At 42.9% G+C, this 24,496-nt stretch overlaps 1 protein-coding gene across 2 annotated transcripts in view; it reads left to right on the forward strand.

Annotated features, from left to right (window-relative positions):
• The window catches only part of RNF115 (ring finger protein 115), an 86,792-nt gene that overhangs the window by 55,644 nt on the left and 6,652 nt on the right, over positions 1–24,496 (forward strand). For both annotated transcript variants that reach the window (XM_008264550.4, XM_002715649.5), the window contains 3 exons: positions 11,645–11,856; positions 22,365–22,436; positions 23,549–23,621. In XM_008264550.4, coding sequence (XP_008262772.1) covers positions 11,645–11,856; positions 22,365–22,436; positions 23,549–23,621 — 357 coding nt within the window. The remainder of the gene's footprint in view (positions 1–11,644; positions 11,857–22,364; positions 22,437–23,548; positions 23,622–24,496) is intronic.

Below are 24,496 nucleotides of genomic sequence, written 5' to 3' on the forward strand. Positions count from 1 at the left end.
AAACTATAAAACTTGTAAAAAAAAAAAAAAAACCATAGAGAACCTTTGTTACCTTGAGTTATGTAAAGATGTCTTAGCTATCACTCCAAAAGCTTCCATAAAGTAAAAAAATTTGATAAATTGAACTTTATGAAAAGTAAAAGCTTTCTGTTGTGCTTCATGGTAATAAAAGATAAACTACAGGAGTGGGTGTTTGGCACCGTGGTTAAGACACTGCTTGGAGCACATGTCCCACATTGCAGTGCTAGGTTTGAACTCTAGCCCCATTCCCAATTGCAGCTTCCTGCTAATGCACACCCTAGGAGGCAGCAAGTGATGGCTCACGTAGTTGGGTCTCTGCCACCCATGTGAGAAACCTAGACTGTGTTCCCAGATCCTGGCTTTGGCCTGGCCCAGGTCTGACTGTCGTGTGAACTAGTGGATGGTCGATCTGTCTTTGTTTCTGTCTCTGCCTTCCAAAAGAATGAACTAAATAAATTAAAACAAGATGAGTCGGGGCTGGTGCCATGGCATAGTAGGTTAATCCTCTGCCTGTGGCACCTGCATCTTATATGGGTGCTGATTTTAGTCCCAGCTGTTCCTCTTCCAATCCAGCTCTCTGCTATGGTCTGGGAAAGCAGTAGAAGATGGCCCAAGTCCTTGGGCCCCTGCACCCATGTGGGAGACCTGGAAAAAGCTCCTGGCTCCTGGCTTTGATCAGCGCAGCTCCGGCTGTTGTGGCCAACTGGGGAGTGAACCAATGGAAGGAAGACCTTTCTCTCTGTTTCTTCCTCTCTTCCTTCTCTTCTCAAATAAATAAATAAAATCTTAAAAAAAAAAAAAAAAGATGAGTCATAGACTAGGAGAAATATTTGAAATTCATTTATCTAATAAGTAACTTAAAATACAGTAATATGAAAACTACCCAATTCTAGAATTTTAATAATTTATTTGAGAGGCCAGTGCTGTGGCATAGTGGATAAAGCCACTGCCTGCAGTGCTGGCATTCCATTTGGGTGCTAGTTCGAGTCCCAACTCCTCCACTTATGATCTAGCACTTTGCTATGGCCTGGGAAAGCAGTAGAAGATAGCCCAAGTGCTTGGACCTCTGCACCTGTGGGGAAACCCAGAGGAAGCTCCTGGCTCCTGGCTTCAGATCAGCACAGCTCAGGCCATTGCAGCCATCTGGGGAGTGAACCAGCAGATGGAAGAACTAACTCACTCTCTCTCTCTCTCTCTCTCTCTCTCTCTCTCTGTCTTTGCCTCTCTGTAACTCTGACTTTTAAATAAATAAATATTAAAAAAAAATTATTTGAGAGGGGCTGGTGCTGTGGCATAGTGGGTAAAGCTGCAGCCTGAAGCCCCAACATCCCATATGGGTGTCAGTTCAAGACCTGGCTACTCCACTTCCTGTGCAGCTCGTTGCTAATGTGCCTGGGAAAGCAGCAGCAGATGACAAAGTGCTTAGGACCCCTGCACCCATGTAGGAGACCTGGAAGAAGCTCCTGGCTCCAAATCGGCCCAGCTCTGGCCATTGTGGCCATTTGGAGAATGAGTCAATGGATGGAAGAGTTCACTGTCTCTCTCTTTGTCTCTCTGAAACTCTGCCTTTTAAATAAATAAATAAATCTTTTATAAATATTTATTTGAGAGAAGGGATATGGACAGGGAGAGAGAGCAAGTGAGTGAGTGCGCTCCCATTTGCTGGTTTATAGCTGTAATGCCTGCAGTGGATGGGGCTGGGCTGGGAGCCAAAGCTGGGAGCTGAGAACTTAATCTAGGTCTCCAGTGTGAGGGCAGGAACCCAATTACTTTACCCATCATCACTGCTGCTTCTAAGAGTCCACATTAGCAGGAAGATGGAGTCAAGAGCTGGAGCTGGGAATTGAACCCAGGCACTCCAGTGTGAGATATGGATATCTTAGTGTCTTAATTGCTAGGGTAAAGGCACATACCAGAAAATGACCCTGTTCTAAAAAATGTCAAAAGATTTGAACAATCTGCTTCCCCAGCTAGAATGGACAGATGGCAAATAAATATATAAAGAGATGCTCAGCAGCATTAGTCATTAGAGAAAAGCAAATTAAAATCACAGTGAAATACCACTGCCTATCTGTTAGAATAACTAAAATTTTTAAAAATGACTGTATTAAATGTTGGTAAGATTGTGGAGCAACTGAACCTGGAAGGTAGAAGTGGTATAGCCACTTGGGAAAATAGATTAGTTGTTAGTTAAAGGATAAAATTAGTTTATATTTGTATGATCCAGCCTTTCTCTTCCTAAGTATTTACACAAGCGAAAAAAAAAGCATACCTGCTTGAATTTGTGTGTGTATACATATGTATACACACACAAATGTTCATAGCAACTTTATTTGTGATAACCAGAAACTAAAAACAACACAAATGCTCATCAGTAGGGGTAAACAAATTATATATCCATGATGTGGAATACTACTTAGCAATAAAAGGACATAAACCCTTAAAACATATAGAAGTAATGTCAAAATAGCTAAGTTGAATAAAAGAAACCAGAAAAACAGATATTATTCCCTTTACTTAAAATTCTAGAAAATACAGAATTTGAGAACATGCAAACCACAGAGAGATCAGTGGTTCTGTGGGGTGGGGAGGGGCATAATAGAAGGGTTACCAAGGGACACTAAGAGATTTGAGGATGATATGTTTGTTCTTTGTCCTGATTTAGTCTTTTCATAAAATTGTGAACTTTCAAATTGCATTTTGAAAGCCAATTTGACATTATCCTCAATAGACTCATCTTTGCAGACTACAGTGTTTTCAAATTAAGTTAAAATTCATACTATTGTAATTTGCCCATTTATAAAGTATACAATTCAGTAGATTTTGCATATTTACAAAGCTGTACAACCATTACCAGTAATTCTAGAGCCTTTTCATCTTCCCCAGATGAAACCCCATTCCCATTAGTAACCTCCACTTATTGCTTCACAATTTCCCCAGCCCTAGGCAACCATTAATCTGTTTTCTGTCTCTGTGGATTTGCCTGTGTAGGACATTTGTTGTAAATGGCATCATACAGTATGTGACCTTTTGTGACTGACTCTTTTCCACTTAACAGTGTTCCAAGGTTCATCTCTGTTGTCTCATGAATCAGTTCTTCATTCCCTTTTATGACTGTATAATGTTACGTTGAATGGGCATACCACGTTTTGTTTATCCGTTAGCTAATGGACATTTGGGTTGATATACTTTTTTGCTATTATGAACTTCTATGTAATTTTTTGTTCAGTCATATGTTTTCAGTTCTCTTGACTATATAATTAGAAGTGAAATTGCTGAGTCATATGGTAACGTTAACTTTTTGAGGAACTGTCTGTATTTAAAAGAGGTGCTGATGCAATCATGTTTAGCTCAGAGCGATTTCTGCTAAATGGAAGACTTTGACCATCCTGGTTTTGAAATCAGAACTGTTGTCTTTTTACTCTATTTAGAGAACTATTTTGGTTTTTATTTTCTTCTTTTTTTGAAGTAGGTAGATTTTTCAAAAATATTTTATTTATTTATTTGAGAGGTAGGGTTATAGTCAGAGGGAGAGACAAAGAGAGGAATAGACAGAAAGATTTTCAGTTCACGGATTCACTTCCCAAATGGCTGCAATGGCTGGAACCAGGCCAATCCAAAGCCAGAAGCCAGGAGCTTCTTCCGGGACTCTTATGTGGGAGCAGGGGCCCAAGCACCTGGGTATCTTCTGCTGCTTTTCCAGATAATGGCAGAGAGTTTGATTGGAAGAGGGGCAGCCAGGACTTGAGACAGTACTGGCCTCATTACTTTGGTTTTTCAAGGCAAAACTTTTCGAATAAACTATCTCTGTGATTATTTTAGATATTTTACCAAAACTCTGTAATAGGGTTCTCTATTACTTTTTGCTAATGTAAATCATGTCCTGAATACCCAGTTTTGCTGTATGAGCTATTTCTCTTAGGCTTATCTAAGTCTACTGAGAAACAGATGACCTGAAGCTAATTTTATCCTTAGTGTTGATTTGATATAAACTTGTGAAGTATGCTTTTTTATTCTGTGTTCTGTGACCACGGTATTCTGTTATTTTGGGATAAAAATAGGCTACAAATATCCTGATTGTTACTATTTGTTTGCATTAATTTGCACTGTCTGAACAAATAGTAAGATGCTTCATGTTAAGTTTGAAGCTGTTTCTAAGCTTAAAACCTTCAATATTTTTATGTACCATTAGGTTTGATGACAATGTAAAGTCATCTAAAGAATGTATATTATCCAAATAGATTATTTTTTTTTTTAAGATTTATTTATTTGAGAGGCAGAGTTACGCAGAGGCAGAGAGAGAGAGAGAGAGAAAGACAGAGAGAGGTCTTCCATCCACTGGTTCACTCCCCAAATGGGTGCAGTGGCCCAGGGCTGGGCCAGGCTAAAGCCAGGAGCCAGGAGCTTCTTCCGGGTCTCCCACATAGGTGCAGGGGCCCAAGCACTTGGGCCATCTTCTGCTGTTTTCCTAGGTACATTAGCAGGGAGCTGGACTGGAAGAAGAGCATCTGGGACTTGAACTAGCACCCAAATGGAATGCTGGCACTGCAGATGGCAGCTTTACCTGCTATACCACAGCCCTGGCCCCCTAAGTATATTATTGATATTAGCAATTTGGTGCATAGCTTTTCTTTCCTTCCTTCCTTCCTTCCTTCCTTCCTTCCTTCCTTCCTTCCTTCCTTCCTTCCCTCCCTCCCTCCTTCCTTCCTTCCTTCCTTCCTTCCTTCCTTCCTTCCTTCCTTCCTTCCTTTTTTATTTTTTAGATTTACTTTATTGGGACTAATCCTCCACCTGCGGCGCCAGAATCCCATATGGGCGCCAGGTTCTAGTCCTGGTTGCTCCTCTTCCAGTTCAGCTCTCTGATGTGGCCCAGGAGGGCAGTGGAGGATGATCCAAGTGCTTGGGCCCCTGTACCCGCATGGGAGACCAGGAAGAAGCACCTGGCTCCTGGCTTCGGATTGGCGCAGCTCCGGCTGTTGAAGTCATTTGGGGAGTGAACCAACAACGGAAGGAAGACCTTTCTCTCTGTCTCTCTCTCTCACTGTCTAACTCTGCCTGTCAAAAAAAAAAAAAAAAAGATTTACTTTATTTATTTGAAAGGCAGCGTGACAGAGAAGGGAGAAATAGAGAGAAGTCTAATATCGCTAGTTCACGCTCCAAGTAGCTACAATGGCTAGGGCTGGGCCAGACTGAAGCCAGGAGCCAAGAGCTTCATCAGGATCTCCCACATAGGCACAGAAGCCTAAGCACTTGGGTCATCCTCCACTGCTTTCCCAGGCCATTAGCACAGAGCTGGATCAGAAGTAGAGTACCTGGATTTGAACTGGTGTCCATATGGGATGCCAATCTTGCAGGTGGTGGCTTAACCTATTACACCACAACGTCGGTCTCCTCTACCCGACCCCTGTGCAAAGCTTTTGTTTTAGTCACAATTTAAAAAATTTTGGGGTCCAGTGTTGCAGTGCAGCAGGCTACCCTGCTGTCTGTGAAGCTGACATCCCATATGGGTACTGTCTCAAGTCCTGGCTGCTCCACTTCAGATCCAGTTCCCTGCTGATGCTGCCTGTGCAGCAGATGGTAGCCCAGGTGCTTGGGTCCCTGCCACCCATGTGGGATACCTGGATGGAGTTCTAGTCTCTTGGCTATGGCCTGGTCCAGCCCAGCTGTTGTGACCTTTTGGGGAGTGAACCAGTCTATGGAAGATCTCTCTCTCTCCCTCTGTCTCTACAACTCTGCCTTTCAAATCAGTCAATAAATCTTTTAAAATTAAGAATTTTTAAATTTCTACATTAATTTTGGTGGAAATAATGGATACTTTAAGATTTTCTTATTTTTCCCCCGTGAGTAAACGTTATAGAACTGTATATAGTATAGGAAACATGGATTTCTTCCTGTGGTTTGCATTTCTTCCTGTGATGTGGATGACTGGATCCATGAAGGACTCAGCTCATACTTTTTCACTTATTGAAGGCAGGTATAATTTTGTAGTTTCTTCTGTGACACTTACTCTGGAATTCTGAGTAAACAAAGGCCTTGTCTTGTAGACCACTTTTTAGACTCGAAGCCAGTGCTCTTTATTTATTTTTTTTTTTTTTGACAGGCAGAGTGGACAGTGAGAGAGAGAGAGACAGAGAGAAAGGTCTTCCTTTGCCGTTGGTTCACCCTCCAATGGCCGCCGTGGCCGGTGCGCTGCGGCCGGCGCACCGCGCTGATCCGATGGCAGGAGTCAGGTGCTTCTCCTGGTCTCCCATGGGGTGCAGGGCCCAAGCACCTGGGCCATCCTCCACTGCACTCCCTGGCCACAGCAGAGGGCTGGCCTGGAAGAGGGGCAACCGGGACAGAATCCGGCGCCCCGACCGGGACTAGAACCCGGTGTGCCGGCGCCGCTAGGCGGAGGATTAGCCTATTGAGCCGCGGCGCCGGTGCCAGTGCTCTTTAGTAATGGGTGGAGACTACCACTAGAAAGCAAAGGGAGGAAAGTCTGATACATGAAGTGTGGATGCCAGTTCAAATGAAAAAGTGCTTCACCTCACTAGCGCTCAGAGAAATGTTCTTGGTGCTTTTGCTGTTCATACTATTTTTTGATCTTTAGATTGGATATTAGAATTTTTAAAACTTTTCAGTGACGTTAGCCAAAATGTGGGAGAATGTAAGCTGTGGTACTCCAGTAGGACTGTCAATTGGTAGAGACTTTTGGAGAGTACATTGGTACTATCTAACAAAATTTAAAATGCATGTGCCCGCTAATTCTATTTATGTTGCTTAGTATGCTCATATGAAAGAAAATATATACTTCTTAGCACATTTTATCCTGCAATAACCTGGTAAAAAAAACTAGACAGTACACCAAAGGAAAGTCACAAACTCAATCACTCAGAAACCTAGGTACAGAAATTCACCCCAAACGGCAGATTTAGAATCTAGTAATGTGTCATAGCCAAATTGTGTTCATCTTGATAATTCTAGATTGAATTAATAGAAGATCTGGCAATGTAATTCTATACATTAAAATGAAAAACTGGGGTGGTGTTTTAATTTTTTATTTAAAAGGCAAAGAGACAGAGATCTTCCATACACTAGTTTACTCCCCAGATGCCCACAACAGTCTAGGTGTACCAGGCTGAAGTCAGGAGCCTGGAACTCAGTCTGGGACTCCCACCTGAGTGGCAGGGACCTAACTGTTTGGGTGATCACCTCGTGTCTTCCATGGTGTACATCGGAAGTAGCAAAGCTGGGACTGGCACTTGCACTCTGACAGGAGATACTGGTGTCTCATGTAATGCCTTTTTTTTTTTTTTTTTTGACAGGCAGAGTGGACAATGAGAGAGAGAGACAGAAAGGTCTTCCTTCCATTGGTTCACCCTGCCCCCCAAATGGCTGCTACAGCTGTGCATTGCGCCGATCCAAAGCCCAGGAGCCAGGTGCTTCCTCCTGGTCTCCCATGCGGGTGCAAGGCCCAAGCACTTGGGCCATCCTCCACTGCACTCCCTGGCCACAGCAGAGAGCTGGACTAGCACCTGGTGCCCTTATGGGATACCAGCGCCGCAGGCGGTGGATTAACCAAGTGAGCCACTGCGCTGGCGCTTTTTAAATAATATTTTTTGACAATGTAAAAGCATGGTCATCTCAGTCGATGTAGGAAAAATATTTGATTCAATTTATTATTAATTCACAACAGATATTCTTAGTAAACTAGGAATAGAAGGAAGCTGGTATCAAATGAAAAGTATTTATAAAAATCCTAGTGTAAAACATAATATTTAATGATGAAATGCCAGTCATATTTCCTTTAAAATCAGGTGCAGAAATGGAGTGCCGGCTGTCATTGATGCCTTGCAGTATTATATTGCAGATTCTGGCTAGTGCAGTTAGATAAGAAATGTAAAGATAAGGATTCAGAAGGAAATAAAATGTTGGCTTTCTCAGATGATAGGATTATATATGCTTTTGGATTTTCTGTGTAGACAAATTATTAGAATTACTAAGAGGTCAGAAAATTTCCTGTACCTTAAAGTCAATATATAAAAGGTCAGTTCTGTTACTAGCAGTTAACTATTAAAACAGAATTAATGGGGTGAGAGGGACTGGCACCGTGCTGTAGCAGGTAAAAGCCTGCAGTGGGGAATCCCATATGGGTGCCAGTTCGAGTCCCAGCTGCTTCACTCCTTTCCAGCTCTCTGCTATGGCCTGGGAAAGCAGTAGAAGATGGCTCAAGTGCTTTGGCCCCTGCACCAGCATAGGAGGCCCGGAGGACACTCCAGGCTCTTGGCTTCAGATCAGCCTAGCTCTGGCTGTTGGTGGCCAGCTGGGGAGTGAACCAGCAGATGGAAGACCTCTCTCTCTCTGTCTCTGCCTTTCTGTAACTCTGCCTTCCAAATAAATAAATAAATCTTGGAAACAACAAAAAAAAGAATTAATGGGGCCAGCACTGTGGCGTAGCGGATAAAGCTGTTGCCTGTGGCTGCAGCATACCATATGGAAGCCGCTTCAAATTCCGGCTGCTCCTCTTCCTATCCAGCTCTCTGCTAAGGCCTGAGAAAGCAGAGAAGATGGCCCAAGTCCTTGGTCCCCTGCACCTGCAGGGGAGACTCAGAAGAAGTTTCTGGCTTCTGATCAGCTCAACTCTACCCATTGTGGCTGTTTGGGGAGTGAATCAGCAGATGGAACACCTTTCTTTCTGGCTCTACCTCTCTCTGTAACTCTACCTCTCAAATAAATAAATAAGTACATCTTTTTAAAAAAGCAGAATTAAAAAGCACCATTTACCATTTGTAACAAGAAGAGAACAACAACAAAATAATCTAACAAAAGTTTAACTAAATAAAAGGTACTGGGACAATTTTGGTTATCTGCATGGAGAACAAATTAAATTGAATTCCTGTATTAGGCCATACAAACAATTAGTTTTAGGCAGATTAAAGATGTATATGTATAAGACAAAACTTTAAAACTTATTTATAGGGGCTGGCACTGTGGTATAGTGGGTAAGGCCACTGTCTCCAGTGCCGGCATCCCATATGGGCACTGGTTTGAGGCCTGGCTGCTCCTCTTCTGATCCAGCTCTCTGCTACAGCCTGAGAAAGTAGTAGAAGATGGCCCAAGTCTTTGGGCCCCTGCACCTGCGTAGGAAACCCAGAAGCGGCTCCTGAATCCTGGCTTTGGATCAGCGCAGCTCTGGTCATTGCAACCAATTGGGGAGTGAAGCAGCAAATGGAAGTCCTCTCTCTCCTTCTCTCTCTGTGTAACTCTGATTTTCAAATAAATAAATAAATAAAAATTTTAGTGGCTTTGTGCTAGGAAGAGATTTCTTAAGACCCCAGAAAGCACAAATCAAGAGAAAAATGGATTTAACTACATTAAAATTAGAATTTGAGAGCCTACAGAAAATAGGTGAAGCACAATTAGAAACTACACATAACACATGCAGCTGACAAAAGGTTAGTATCCAAAGTACATGGAGAACTGTTACAGATCAATCGTAAAGTCAGTTTCATAGGAAAAGACGTTTCTGAAAGGGAAGAAATGTGAATGGTGAATCCATGAAAAGATGTTTAGCTTCGCTGGTAGGAGGGAGAGCTACTGAAACCACAGTAAAAGGGTGATGTCAGTTAAAATGGCCAAGTAGGGACCTCTAGGAGCTGTCCCTCTGAAGAAACACCAAAAATCTTGGCAAAAACTGTCAGTCAAGCTTATCAGAGCTCTGGAAGACAAAGGTTCACAGCTACCAAGGAAGGAGCTGGAAGGGGTGAAGTAGGGGGAGTCTACCCAGAATTCTAAATCCAGTGAAACACACTTCAGGAGTGATGGAGAAATCAAGGCAGACCTGGGTGAACAGTAACCGATGGAGTTCATTACTGAGACATGTCCTACAAGAAATACTAGAGGGAGACGTCCAGGCACACCACACACCTACATATACTTGCTGGCATAGGGCCGAGAAATCCCTATTTTAAATAAAACCTCTGATTGGTTCTTACATACCCAAAATAAAAACTCTGCAATGCAGTAACATTCTCTATCCACTAGATTATTAAAAACTAGGGGGGGGGGGGGGGGGGAGGCGGCCCAGGATGTGGCACAGTAAATGGTACAGCTACCTTGGAAAATATTTTGGCATTACCTAGTAAATTCAAAAATATGAAGTAGCAGGGCCGTGCTGTGGCATGGCTGTTCCACTTCTGATCCAGCTCTTTGCTATGGCCTGGGGAAGCAGAGAAGATGGCCCAAGTCCTTGGACCCCTGCACCCGAGTGGGAGACCTGGAAGAAGCTCCTGGCTCCTGGCTTCGGATCAGCACAGCTCTGGCCGTTACTGCCATCTAGGAAGTGAATCAGCGGATGGAAGACTGACTTTTTTCTTTCTTTCTTTCTCTCTCTCTCTCTGCCTCTCCTTCTCTCTCTGTGTAACTCTGACTTTCAGATAATAAATAAATCTTTAAAAAAGAACATGAAGTAGCATGCAGTAGCTTTGCAGACCACTCAGAGAAACTCTGCAACAGAAGATACATAAATAGTGTTCACAGCAGCTGTTTTTAAAGACAGAAAACTGGAAATAATCCAAAGGTTTATTGATAGAAATAATAAACTTTTACGTTTGACCTAAAAGCAAAAGCAAATTGATAATGACTGTTATTTAGTTGGTGGATAGAGTACTTGAATATTGTTCTGTAGATTTCTTGATATCTAGAGTACAAATAAGTATAATTTATTTTAAATGCCATTCACTGCCCCACCACCACCATTTTTACTCTTTGCTTAGTGATTCTTCTGTCAAACCAACACCACTTGCACTTTCCCTACCCTTCCGCCTATTTAGTGGTGAAAATATGTATAACAGAATGCTTTTATCAGTCATTCTCTCTCCCTTTTTAAAAGATTTATTTTATTTGAAAAGGAGAGTTATAGGGAGAGAGAAGGAGAGAGATCTTCCATCCACTAGTTCATTCCCCAAATGGTTGCAACAGCCAGAGTGGGCCAGTCTGAAGCCAGGAGCTTCATCTGGATCTCCCGAATGGCTGCAGGAGCCCAAGCACTTGGGCCGTTTTCCACTGCTTTCCCAGGCGCATCAGCAGGGAGTCTGATTGAAAGTGGAGCAGCGGGGACTCGAGCTGATGCCCATATGAGATGTTCACATAGCTGCATCTCTGATATAGGTACAAAATCAAGGGGAATATTTTATAGATATCTATCTTCACTTTGAGGTGGCAGTACTTTTTTTATAGTGTATAAATGTTTATTTAAATCCTAGGTTATTCTATAGTGGGAATATTTGTGACAAAATACAAAGTTACAAGGTTTATCTGAATGGATGATTATGCTTAGGATAGAAGTCTGTGATCACCTTTTGCTCATGTTTGTATTTCAGAAGAGGAAGCTGGTCAGAGACATGTGGATATGAGCTAAGTGTTCAGGGACGATTCCAGCTATTGACTTGCTGTTTGTATATGAAGAAAATTAAGTTTCTCAATTTTTTTTTCTTGTATATGTACTTCAAAGACATCTGTTTCCTTGAAATTGAGGAAACATACTTTATTATTTTGGAGTTGCAAAGTGTTAAAAGTTATTTCTCTCTTTCCTGTCTCTTCCTCATTTTCCTAACATGTGATTTATTTCTGGTTTTACCAGCTCTGGGACCATTTGGATCACACGATGTTTTTCCAAGATTTTAGACCATTTCTAAGTAGCAATCCACTGGACCAAGACAACAGAGCCAATGAGAGGGGTCACCAAACCCACACTGACTTCTGGGGACCAAGCCGGCCTCCTCGGCTGCCGATGACGCGGAGATACAGATCTCGGGGAAGTACTCGCCCTGACAGATCACCAGCTATTGAAGGGTGAGTGATTTTGAAGTCCTTTTAAGAGTGCTTTCAGGGGCTGGTGTTGGGGTGCAGCAGGTTAAGCTGCCTTCAGTGTCTGAGTGTTCACGGTGTCGGTGTCCTAGCTACTCTGCTTCTGATCCAGCTTCCTGCTGATGCACCTGGGAAGGCAGCAGAGGGTGGCCCAAGTGCTTCTGCCCCTGCACCCACCTGAGATATAGAATGGTACTCCTGATGCCTGGCTCAGCACTACCTGTTGTGAACCAGCAGATGGGTCATCTTTCAATCTCTCTTCCCCTGCCCCCAAATAAATCAATACTTTCTTTTAAAGAGAACTTTCAATGAAGGACATGTTGGTGTAATTGAATCCATACAAGATTCTCGTACTTAATACCTTTGTGGAGCTAGATGGACAAGATGAAAATTCAGCTGAATTGAATGTCTAATATGAGCTAAGTGTTAAGAAACTGGTCCAGCTGTTGGCTTGCTAGTTTCTATATAAAAATATACATTTCCTAATTTATAATTTTTTTCTTATGTGTATACTTCAAACACCTCTCTTTTCTATGAAATTGTGGAAATGTATTTTATTATTTGGAACTGCCTACTACCAGTTAATGATGATAAACTAAAGGATTGTAACACTAATGTTACAGGTCTTTGATTAACATTTTTTTTATATTTTTATAAGATTTTATTTATTTATTGGAGAGGTTGAGTTATACACAGAGAAAGGGAAACAGAGAGAAAGATCTTCCAGCTGCTGGTTCACTCCCCAAATGGCTGCAGCTGCCGGAGCTGCGCTGATCTGAAACCAGGAGACAGAAGCTTCTTCCCGGTCTCCCATGCTGGTGCAGGGATCCAAGCACTTGGGCCATCTTCTACTGCTTTTTCATGCCACAGCTGAGAGCTGGATCAGAAATGGAGCAGCCAGGACTGAAACCAGAGACCATAGAGGATGCCAGCACTGCAGGTGGCAGCTTTACTCACCACAGCACCAGCCCCTCCTCACCTATTTCTTACAGGATTTTGTTTCATTCATTTTCTACTTTTTGCTCCCTTTCCCCCTTTATGCCACCTCAGCTACCTGTTTACCCTTTAGCTTTGTGTTTTTTTTTTTTTTTTTTTGGACAGGCAGAGTGGACAGTGAGAGAGAGAGAGACAGAGAGAGAAAGGTCTTCCTTTTGCCGTTGGTTCACCCTCCAATGGCCGCCGCTGCAGCCGGCGCACCGTGCTGATCCGATGGCAGGAGCCAGGATCCAGGTGCTTTTCCTGGTCTCCCATGGGGTGCAGGGCCCAAGCACCTGGGCCATCCTCCACTGCACTCCCTGGCCATAGCAGAGAGCTGGCCTGGAAGAGGGGCAACCGGGACAGAATCCGGCGCCCCGACCGGGACTAGAACCCGGTGTGCCGGCGCCGCAAGGTGGAGGATTAGCCTATTGAGCCACAGCGCCGGCCTAGCTTTGTGGTTTTTAAACCTGGCTAAACATTAGCATCATCAAAAATTGTTTTTAAAAATACTGATATGAGGATCCTACCCCTAGGGATTATAATTTAATTAGTCTGGTTTAAGGTCTAGAATTAGTAATGTTTTAAAGCTCCTAAAGTTATTCTTATTGTAGTAGGATTAAAAACCACTGCTCCAGTTATTACCAGCTCTCATTCCTTTTTGGTAAAAAAAATTTTTTAGAAGATTTATTTATTTGAAAGGCAGAGTGACAGAGAGGAAGAGACAGATTTATAGACAGTAAATCTGCTGGTTTACTGCTCACATGGCTTCAACAGCCGGGTCTGGGCCAGGCAGACCAAGAGCCAGGAATTCCATACTAGTGTCCCACATGGCTGGCAGAGTTCTTAGTACTTTGGCCATCTTCCACTGCCTTCTGAGGTATGTTAGCAGGAGGCTGGATTGGAAGCAGAATAGCCAGGACTCAACCGGCACTTTGATATGGGATGCCCATGTCACAAAATACAACTGTGCTTGGTTTGTGTACTTTCTCATTTCTCCTATTCTTTTACCTACTCTAATAAGTCCCTCCTTTGGTTAAAATTCCTGATGACTTCTTTCTTATTATTTATTTTTTAGATTTATTTTATTTATTTGAAAGGTAGTTACAGAGAGGAAGGGAAATACAGAAAGAAATCTTCCATCCACTAGTTTGCTCCCCAAATGGCTGCAGTGGCCAGGACTGGGCCAGACTGAAGTCAGGAGCCAAGAGCTTCTTCCTGGTTTCCAACATGGGTGGCAGACCATCCTCTGCTGCTTTTCTTAGGCCATTACCAGAGAGCTGGATCGAAAGTGGAGCAGCCAGGATATGAACCAGTGCCCATATGGGATGCCAGTGCCGCAGGCGGTGACTTTACCTGCTGTGCTACAATGCTGCCCCCACCTCTTCTTTTTTGATTAATGTATAATCTTTGAGAGTGATTCTCTAATGGTTTTTCACCTGATGGTATTTGCACTCACTGATGAATCTTACCTTAATTATTACTGTAATGACTGTAGGAAATTTTACAGTTTCTATGATTCCTTCTACAGATATTAGGCGTTCTTCTATTTAAAAAATTTTTTTTCTCATCTCCCTGCCCTACTTTGTTTATTAACTTATTTATTTTTAGCATGAACTCCTGGATTTTGTTTTAATCAGTGTTCATTTTGATGCTTGAATGGTCCAAATTTGTCTAAAGTAATTAGAGCTCAATGTTTTAGACAGCAGCTCCTGTCCAGAGCCTTTAAATTAATAAGGGAGCTGGGGTGTCAGAGAAGGAGATCAGATGAGGTTGAGTGTCTCTGATTGTTAGCTGATAATTTCTGGCCTATCAGACACATGTGTTTTCTGTTGGAGTTCCTTTAATGGAAATAAAATACTTTCAGGTGAGTGCTGGTGTTGTGGCATGGCGGGTTAGGCTGCAGCTTGCAATGCTGGCATCCCCTGTCAGAGTGCCAGCCCTGGCAACTTCTCTTCCATTCCAACTTTCTGCTAATGGGCCTGGAAAAACATAGACGATGGCCCAAGTATTTGGGCGTCTGCTACCTACATGGGAGACGCAGTTGGAGTTCCTGACTTGTGGTCTTGACCTGGCCTAGACCTGCTGTTGTGGCCATTTGGGGAGGGAACCTGCAGATGGAAGATTGATCTCTCTCTTGTCACTGTGCCTTCCAACTAAATAAATATATCTGTAAAAAGAGATACTTTGGAAGTTTCTTGGTTGCCAAATAAGAATGTGGAGAATTAACCTAATTTGTCCTATGTGAATGCTTCAAAACACAGTATGAGTACCCTTGGGCAGTCATACATTCTGACTGCAATCTAAGAAAGAAGGAGAAGGTAACACACGTACCAGATACATAGAATTTTCCAGATATTAGCCCTATACATTCTTGTTACAGAGCCCTTGACCTGCATCAGGTAAAGCTAAAGTAGAAAGGGGTTAAATTTTAAAATAATTTGTTAAAAAAAAATTCCTTGTCAGGCTGATAAAATATCAGTGTGAGTGCATTGGCTTAAATCAGTCTTCCTCAGCTGCTTTGCCTCTTCCATAGGAAATCATAGTCTTCTGTACTAATTGCCTCTTTGACCAGTAGCAAAGAGTAGGAGAAAAACTCAAGCTTCCTTTCCTTACCAATAATCATATTACCATCGTAATATGCAAGTTACATGTAGCCTGATTTAATGGAGGTTTACACACACAGAACAAAAGTCTGCAGGAAGGTAGGAGCATTTCAGTGTCTCAGTTCTATCAGAGGTGCATCTCCATGACTCTCCTGGTCTTCCTCTCGTACTTACTGTCTTAGGGGCTCAGGTGGGGAGAAAGGGGAAAGACATAACCATAGTTTATTTAGCCCATTTTTCTAAGGAAACCAAAACCTTTTCTACTGCCCCACTGCTATTCCATACCCCTGCCAAGGAAATTCCACTCACTGAGCTCTGTAGCACACACATGCTCCTTGCTTGAGCTGTAAGGAAAACTCAGAAAGCATGGGTTTGGTTTTTATATCCTTTGTAGTGGGAGCTGGCAAGGGAGAATGAAATGTCTGATAATTAGCTATTTTTTTTACATTGATAGACATTCACATTTTATGTCCTAATAATTAGCTATTATATTACCTATTTCAACTAATGGACTAATGGCATGCCATTTTAGATTAATTGTAACATAGAGTTAATATTTATTTCATATTAAGCAATGTTTTAGCAGTTCTGAAGATTTTTATCTTACCATAACTTATAAAATATGTTTTGTTTGGGCTGGCACTGTGGCACAGTGGGTTAAAGCCAAGGCCTGCAGCACTGGCATCTCATATAGGCACCAGTTCCCATCCTGGCTATACCACTTCCTTTTTATTTTTTAAAGATTTATTATTTATTTGAAAGAGTTACACATAGAGAGAAGGAGAGGCAGAGACAGAGATCTTCCATCTGCTGGTTCACTCTCCAGATGGCTGCAACGACTGGAGCTGGGCTGATCTGAAGCCAGGAACCAGGAGCTTCTTCCTGTTCTCCCACACAGGTGCAGGGGCCCAAGTCCTTGGGCCATCTTCTGCTGCTTTCCCAGGCTATAGCAGAGAGTGAGATTGGAAGTAGAGCAGCCGTGTCTCGACATGGGATGTTGGCACTGCAGGTGGCGGCCTTACCTGCTACGTCACTCTTCTTGCTAGGCACGTATGGAGTAGTGGATGATCATTTGATTTTTTTTTTTTTAGGACTGTACCAAGACAAAACTGGTTTGTATCCCTGATAAAGATCAGTCTACTTATGGTTCTTGCTTGGCTTTTGGAGGTTTCAGTTTAGAGCCTGATGCGTTTTGTGAAGCTTTTCTTCCAGTGGTTCGGGAACTTTAATCTTGGTTCCATTAGAGTGCTGTAACACTCTGCTCTATTTTCCCAAGTTCCGCTTTCTATATTTGCTGCCAGATGTAGCCTCAGATTTGGGAGATGTTCGGAGGGAAGATGGCTGTGTTATGCTGTGTGCTGTGTATGCCTCCTGAGCCTTTGCCAGAGGGTCTGGATTTGCTCTCAGTAGTGGTTCACCACCGAGGCTTTGCCCAGGAGTCTCCAGCTTCTGCTCTTGCCCAGCATTAACAGACATGGTCAGAGCAGCCAGCTCCTCCCCAGGTCCTCTCTCTAGAGTCCTAACCTTCTCTTCTCAGTGCCGTGGGAGCTGTCTGTCTTCAAACATATTTCCCAAATCTTCTGAGTTGTTCTAGGTGTTAATGCTCTTCTGCCACCGAGTGCTTTGTCCCACCTGAGAGTGGAACTGTTTCTTTAGGTCAGATTCTAAGCCAAAAAGTGCTGGGTCAGAGGGTAAAACCACTTAAACTGGTATTGTTAAGTCACCCTCCTGGAAGACTGTCTGTTTTAGTTCCACCAGCAGAAGTTGAAAGTGTACCCTGTGCCTGCAACACACTAGATGTTATCAGTCTTTATCTTTCTAGTCTGACAGACAAAAACGTGATAGTTACCTTTCTAAAACTTATGTCTGATTCCCCACTTGGTTAACATTATTTTCGTGTAATTATTAGATACTTATATTATTTAATATTCTTTGCCCAGCTTTCCTATTAAAGAGTTTAAAAAATATTTAGGAGCTCTTATGTATATATAGTTTAGATGCTAATCTTCTATATATTGCAAACATAAATTTTTTTCTATTCTGTCCTTTTTCTTGTTCTTGATCACTGTATGGATGTTTTCATTTTAGGATATCAGATTTTTAATCTTATATTTCATACTATGCTTAAAAACATTTTAGTCCTTTATTTAAAAAATTATTCCTTTATAATCTATTTTCTTTGCTTGGTCCTTTTGTGATTATATTAATCATAATTGTTTTTGGTTACAAGTGGTGGAAATCTAGTGTACTGTAACTTTTTAAAAATTAAAATGTATTGTTCACATAACTAAATGGGCTTTGGTTTATCTTACACTTAACAGATGCCTTTTAAACTAAATATTTTGTAATGCCCTCTACTAGCTTGATTAGAAATTCATTGATTATAACATGCAATTTAAAAAAATACATATGAGTATACATCCTATTACTCTCTAATATAAAGAAGAAATAAAAATTGTAAATATTTTATGTTTTGATATTTATGTTCATAGCCTTTACTATTTTGGTAGACAAAATGAAAAATCAGATGCTTGCCTCTATATGTGGAATCATTAAGAAGTGATTGCTGCAAAAGCCATGGGACAAGAGTATTATATTGACAGTCCATCTCCCATAGAAAACATTGGTATTATGATTTTCCAGAATGGTGAAGGACTCTTGGGAAAGTTCTGGAGTTGAAAAAAGTATGAACTTCTCTTATTTTTACTTTTTTGGGTAAAGATTTATTTATTTATTTGAAAGTCAGAGTTACACAGAGAGAAGGAGAGGTAGAGAGAGAGAAGTCTTCCATGTGCTGATTCACTCCCCAATTGGTTGCAACAGCTGGAGCTGGGCCGATCCGAAGCCAGGAGCTTCTTCTGTGTCTCCCGTGTGGGTGCAGGGGCCCAAGGACTTGGGCCATCTTCTACTGCTTTCCCAGACCGTAGCAGAGAGCTGGATTGGAAGTAGAGCAGCTGGTCTCAAACCAGCGCCCACATGGGATGCTGGTGCTTCAGGCCAGGGCTTTAACCTGCTGCACCACAGCGCCGACCCCGATTTTCACTTCTACTTGAGATATGTGGATGGATTTTTTTTTTCTTCTGTGAGTTACTAAAATAAAAATACATACCACATGGCCGGCGCCGCGGCTCAATAGGCTAATCCTCTGCCTGCAGCACCGGCACCGTGGGTTCTAGTTCCGGTCAGGGTGCCAGATTCTGTCCCGGTTGCCCCTCTTCCAGTCCAGCTCTCTGCTGTGGCCCGGGAGTGCAGTGGAGGATGGCCCACGTCCTTGGACCCTACACCTGCATGGGAGACCAGGAGAAGCACCTGGCTCCTGGCTTCGGATCAGTGCGGTGCACCGGCCGCAGCGGCCATTGGGGGGTAAACCAACGGTAAAGGAAGACCTTTCTCTCTGTCTCTCTCTCTCTCTCTCTCTCACTGTCCACTCTGCCTGTCAAAAAAAAAAAAATATATATATATATATATACACACCTCCCTTTCCCACCACGCTCTACCCCCATGTTTAACTTTAATGCAATTTTATCTTTTTTTTTTTTTTTTTTTTTTTTTTTTTTTTTGACAGGCAGAGTGGATAGTGAGAGAGAGAGACAGGGAAAAAGGTCTTCTGTTGCCATTGGTTCACCTTCCAATGGCCGCCGCGGCCAGCGCGCTGCGGCTGGCGCACCGCACTGATCAGAAGGCAGGAGCCAGGTACTTCTCCTGGTCTCCCATGGGGTGCAGGGCCCAAGCACCTGGGCCATCCTCCACTGCACTCCCTGGCCACAGCAGAGAGCTGGCCTGGAAGAGGAGCAACCGGGACAGAATCCGGTGCCCCGACCGGGACCAGAACCCGGTGTGCTGGCGCTGCTAGGTGGAGGATTAGCCTATTGAGCCTCGGTGCCGGCCTCAATTTTATCTTTTTAACCAAAAAAAGCGCATATCAGTGTAAACACTGTATGTATCAACTGAAGAGAATCTCATCTTATACTTAATATAATGGTGAGCATGTGACTTCCAAAGAGGAAGCCGCCAAGAAAGAGCAATCGTAATTGATCAGCTGCTGGTGAGGTGCTCCTCCAACTCCAAGCTTTTGTGTAGGCCAACTTTAGAGCTTCAAGGAGATAGGATATTTCTCAAACTTGATTAGTACCATTTACTTATTGATCAGTTCAAGCACGTCTGATTTGTTCTTCTTGTCAGTAGCAGGCAAGGAGAGTATATTAGTTAGCTATTGTGATAGAGCAGATTACCCAGAATGTAGCAGCTTACATTCATTATCTCCTATTCCTCAGCATCAGAAATTGGGAGCCGCTGAACTAGATGGTTCAGGTGAGGGGCTCCTGAGGTAATAGTAACGTGAGCTGCGGGCGCAGTCATCTCAACACTTAGCTGGGCTTGGCCAAGCTGTTCCAGGACTGCTCCTTCACAAGGCTGTTGGCAGGGGGCATCCTTCCTTACCAAGTGGCTTTCTCCCTGGGGCTCCTTGAATGTCGCCAGGATTTGCCGCTGACTTCTCCCAGACTGAGTGATCTGAGAGAGAGGAAGGAAATAGACCATAGTAATGCCTTTCTGTATCAAAATTTTGGAAGCTACCTGCTGTCACTTCTGCCATATAGAAGTTTTATCTGCAAGAAGTCATTAAGTCCAGCCCATGATTGAAGGGAAGAGAATTAAGTCCTATCTCTTTTTTTCCTTAGAATTATTTATTTACCTGAAAGTCAGAGTTATAGAGAGACAAAGAGAGGAAGAAGTGATGGGCGTTAGTTCTAGTCCCGGCTGCTCCTCTTCCCATCCAGCTCTCTGCTGTGGCCGGGGAAAGCAGTGGAAGATGGCCCAAGTGCTTGGGCCTCTGCGCTGGCTTGGGAGACCTGGAAGAAACTTCTGGCTCCTGACTTCAGACTGGCCCAGACCCAGCCGTTGTGACCATTTTGGGTGTGAACTAGTGGATGGGGGATATCTCTCTCTCTCTCTCTCTCTGTAACTCTGCCTTTCAAATAAATAAAATAAATCTTTACAAAAAATTGCTAAGAGAGTAGATTTTAAATGTACTCACAACAAATAAGTGTGAGGTAATGCATATGTTAGTCAGCTTTATTTAGCCATTCCATACTTTGTACATATTTTTAAAACATTGTGTTTATGCTGTAAATATGTAAATTTTGTTGTAAAAATAAAAATACAAAACAAAATAAGAAAGCACAGAGAAAATAGTGTAGTTAGCTATTGTTGAACTTCAGTAGTAGGAAAAATATAATATTCATGGCTGCCATTGTATTTTGTTTTGTTTTGACAGGCAGAGTTAGAGACAGAGAGAAAGGTCTTCCTTTCCACTGGTTTACCCCCCCTCCCCAAATGGCCACTACGGCTGACGCGCTGCGCCGATCTGAAGCCAGGAGCCAGGTGCTTCCTCCTGGTCTCCCATGCAGGTGCAGGGCCCAAGCACTTGGGCCATCCTCCACTGCCCTTCTGGGCCATAGCAGAGAGCTGGACTGGAAGAGGAGCAGCCGGGACAGGATCCGGCACCCCAACCAGGACTAGAACCCACGGTGCCGGCGCTGCAGGCAGAGGATTAGCATAGTGAGCCGCAATGCTGGCCTGCCATTGTTATATTCATTGGCCTAATGATAGTGAGAGCCAAGAGGGTGAAAAGCGCGTATCATTCAAAGCACAGGTGCGCTACGAAACAGTTTTCTCCTTTTTCTGAGACTTAGCTCCAGTATCTCTTTGGGTAACAAAGACCAACTCATTAGGATAAAGCAAACATCTAAAAAAGGTACATGTGCCATCCTAAGGGTTCAGAATGATAAATGCTAAACACATGTGTGTTTATAGAGTAGTCATCTGAAATTCCCTTAAAATAAAGTAATTCTCAAATTTAATAAAAAGATCCTTTAAATGATATATTTTTAAAAGTTTTATTTTCTTATGTATTATTTATTTGAAAAGCAGTGAGAGAGAAAAACAGAAATAGAGATGTATATTCAATCCACTGGTTCATTTACCAAATAGATACAACTGTCAGGTTTGGCCAGGCTAAAGCCAGGAACCCCACTGTGGTCTCCCATCTGGGTGGCCGGGCCCAGATTCTTTATTCTCAGGTGCATTAGCAGGAAACTGGATCAGAAGTGGAATAGCCAGGACTCAAAACAGGATGTCAGCATCACAAATGAAGGCTTCATCCAGTGTGCCACAATATTGGCCCCAAAATGGTCTCTTTAAATAAAGTTTATTGGTTTTTTAAACTTGAAAGGCACAGGGGAGGTGGAAATATAGATATTTTCCACTGCTGATTTATTACTCAAATGCCCACAATAGCTGGAGCTGGGCCAGGCCACAGTCAGGGGTCAGGAACTCTGTGTGTCCTTTCTGGAAAGCAGGGTCCCAAATACTTGAACTGTCATTTGCTGCCTCTAGGGAGGTGCGTTAGTAGGAAGCTGGATTGGCTCCACTGGGGATGTGGGGATGTGGGCATCTGTAGTGGTGGCTTAACCTGCTGCACCACAGTGCCTACCCCATAAATGATGTCTTATACAGAAACCTAACATGGGAAGACACACTGAAATGGAACTACCCTTGTTAAATGGGGATGTGCCAAGAATCTCAGTGGTTCAGCATCCCTCTCAGGCCTTTTTCATACTGGTGCCAGAGATTCCAGGAACATAATCTGATAACTGTACAATGCCATCAGATCTCATTCTAGCTTTATTCACAAAAATCTAGTAATCCATAAAATAACAGAGCTCAGGAGGGTAGCCCTAATAGTAAGATAGCTTACCACCAGGTAGCAGACTGATTTCTAGTGATGCTTACGTAATAGTGCAAAGCCATTGAGGTTGGGAAGTATTTGATTAGTCAGCCATGCTATCTGTAGTGTTTTCATTAGTTTGTTGTCTTATCCTTTTTTTTCTCTCTCTCTCTCCCCTCTAACAGAATAATGCAACAGATCTTTGCAGGATTCTTTGCAAATTCTGCAATTCCTGGATCCCCACACCCTTTTTCCTGGTAAGTAACTAATTGCTTTCTATCTTGCTCTGATGGAGTAGCATCATTTTAGGTGCTGTGGTGTCTGTGCAATAGGGAGCAAGAAAAAGAGCTGTGTAGGTGAGTATGTGGGTGTGACTGGGAGACTGCTAGACTGCGGTGTCACTGAGCTCAAACGTGCTGCTTTATTGTTCAGGCTCAGGAGAGCTGTCCTGGTCTCCCAAGATGTGTGGATATCTGATTCCTTTTATGTTCTTGGTCTGCGGACTGTGCTGAAGTGTAGAATAAAATGATCCCTGCCAAACTTGGTATCTTATTGGTGGGTTTCCCCTCTGTACTTTCTGCAGTTGAAATCATAACGGTTTTCCCCAAAAGTCAGAAGGTTTTTTTCACTAGAAACAAATGGCTATAATTCAGTATGAGAGTGACACTTACCTATGGCAGGGCTTAACGATGGACTTTCTTCTTGTCTGCCACTCCTGACTCTGCCCCAGAAGACTTCTTTGCTCAGAGAGACCTCAGTGCTTCCACACAGTTACCCTATGTTCCAGCCTCCAGTTCCTTTAAACATGTCCCCATCAGAGAGCCTGGACCGCACCCAGGGTGCTGCAGCCACGCTCCAGCAGCTGCGGTGCCGTTGAGTCCCGTTTGTCATCGCTCTGAGTGGTCATGCAGGGACTGCCATCGCTGCTTCCCTGCTAGAAAGCTCCTCATTGCCCAGGATCCTGGCAGCCTCTTGGAATGAGGGAAGTCTGCTGTAGATTTTGGCCCATGTTGAAGGGAAAACTCTCTTACAAAGCAGCTCCATTTGTGTTCTAAGAGAGTACAGAAAATGCAAGCTTTCCCGAACTAATAGGTAAAGAATCACTCTTTTTGCTCTTGTATGTCATATGGTACTTCAGGTAGCTTCACGTTTTATGTTCCAGTCAAATAAAATTCCTAGAGAATGAGAGGCTGTCTCTGGATGATCTGACTTTGAAAATATCGAGAAATCCTTTGCCTCCTGATTCTAAAGGTCGGGTGACTTTCCGGCTTTGAGAGAGAGAACAGGAAACCTCTGCCATTTTTTTTCTGTGGTGTAAGGCAGAGCCTGGTCACTCCATCTAATGCTGTCTGTCTCATCTCATGTATAGGAGCGGGATGCTGCACTCCAACCCTGGGGACTATGCCTGGGGTCAGACAGGGCTTGATGCCATTGTAACCCAGGTGAGGAGCTGCCTTTTGAGGGTGTCTGTTCAGTGTGTCTCATGGTTCCACAGGCTTCCTGCTTTCCTTCTGCTACTTTCTGAAATGGCAGTCACTCTGCTTTCTCTAACATTTTAAGCTTTTGGGTTCTCATTTTATAAAGAGATAAATGGTTTATGGGTTTAGTTCAGCATCCATGTATCTCCTAGTCCAAGAGGATTTCTAGAAGATTGTTTCACCTCCATAGGAAGAAAAGACTTTGCCTATAACAAACAATATATTGTATTTTTGGCCTCTTGTTTAGTCCTGTGAGGATCCTACTAATAAGTACTTCACAGAAAAGGAGGGTCGTCTCACATGTTGAAGCAGGGATTTCTGCTAGGTGGAGCAAAGTAGGGGAAGGAAGCAGAGAAAAAGGTATTCCCATACCATGTATAATTTCTTCTCCTTGTTTTTGTTCATTTTAATTTGATCGGTTTTTCATTTCCCATGTGGATTGCAGAGAGTAGAAAGCATGTTGTTTATATCCAAGTCTTCTTGTAGGCAGTAGTAATTCACCTGTTTCTTGGCTTACTTCATGCTACTTTCTATGCTCTCACCCTTTTCTTGCTTCCGGCAGAATGAAGCTTTTGGACCAGTTAAGTATTACTTTTTTTGACTGGGTGCTCCAGTGGTGCAGGCGGTTAGCACGTGGTACTTACAAGTATTACTTTTTATTGAGCTGTAGTTTTATTTATACTCACAACCCTTTTACTACCCGTAAAGTTGCTTTATGCCCTATGTGAGCATGGCAGCCATGTCTGTAGGCTTCTACTGATGTCACTCTGAACTTGTAAAGCGGTTGTCAGTGTTCTGACAGCAGGTAAGGGGAAACCCAAGTTCGCAGAGCCTCACGG

Source organism: Oryctolagus cuniculus, chromosome 7 (genome assembly GCF_964237555.1).
Source record: "Oryctolagus cuniculus chromosome 7, mOryCun1.1, whole genome shotgun sequence".
Lineage (NCBI taxonomy): Eukaryota > Metazoa > Chordata > Mammalia > Lagomorpha > Leporidae > Oryctolagus > Oryctolagus cuniculus.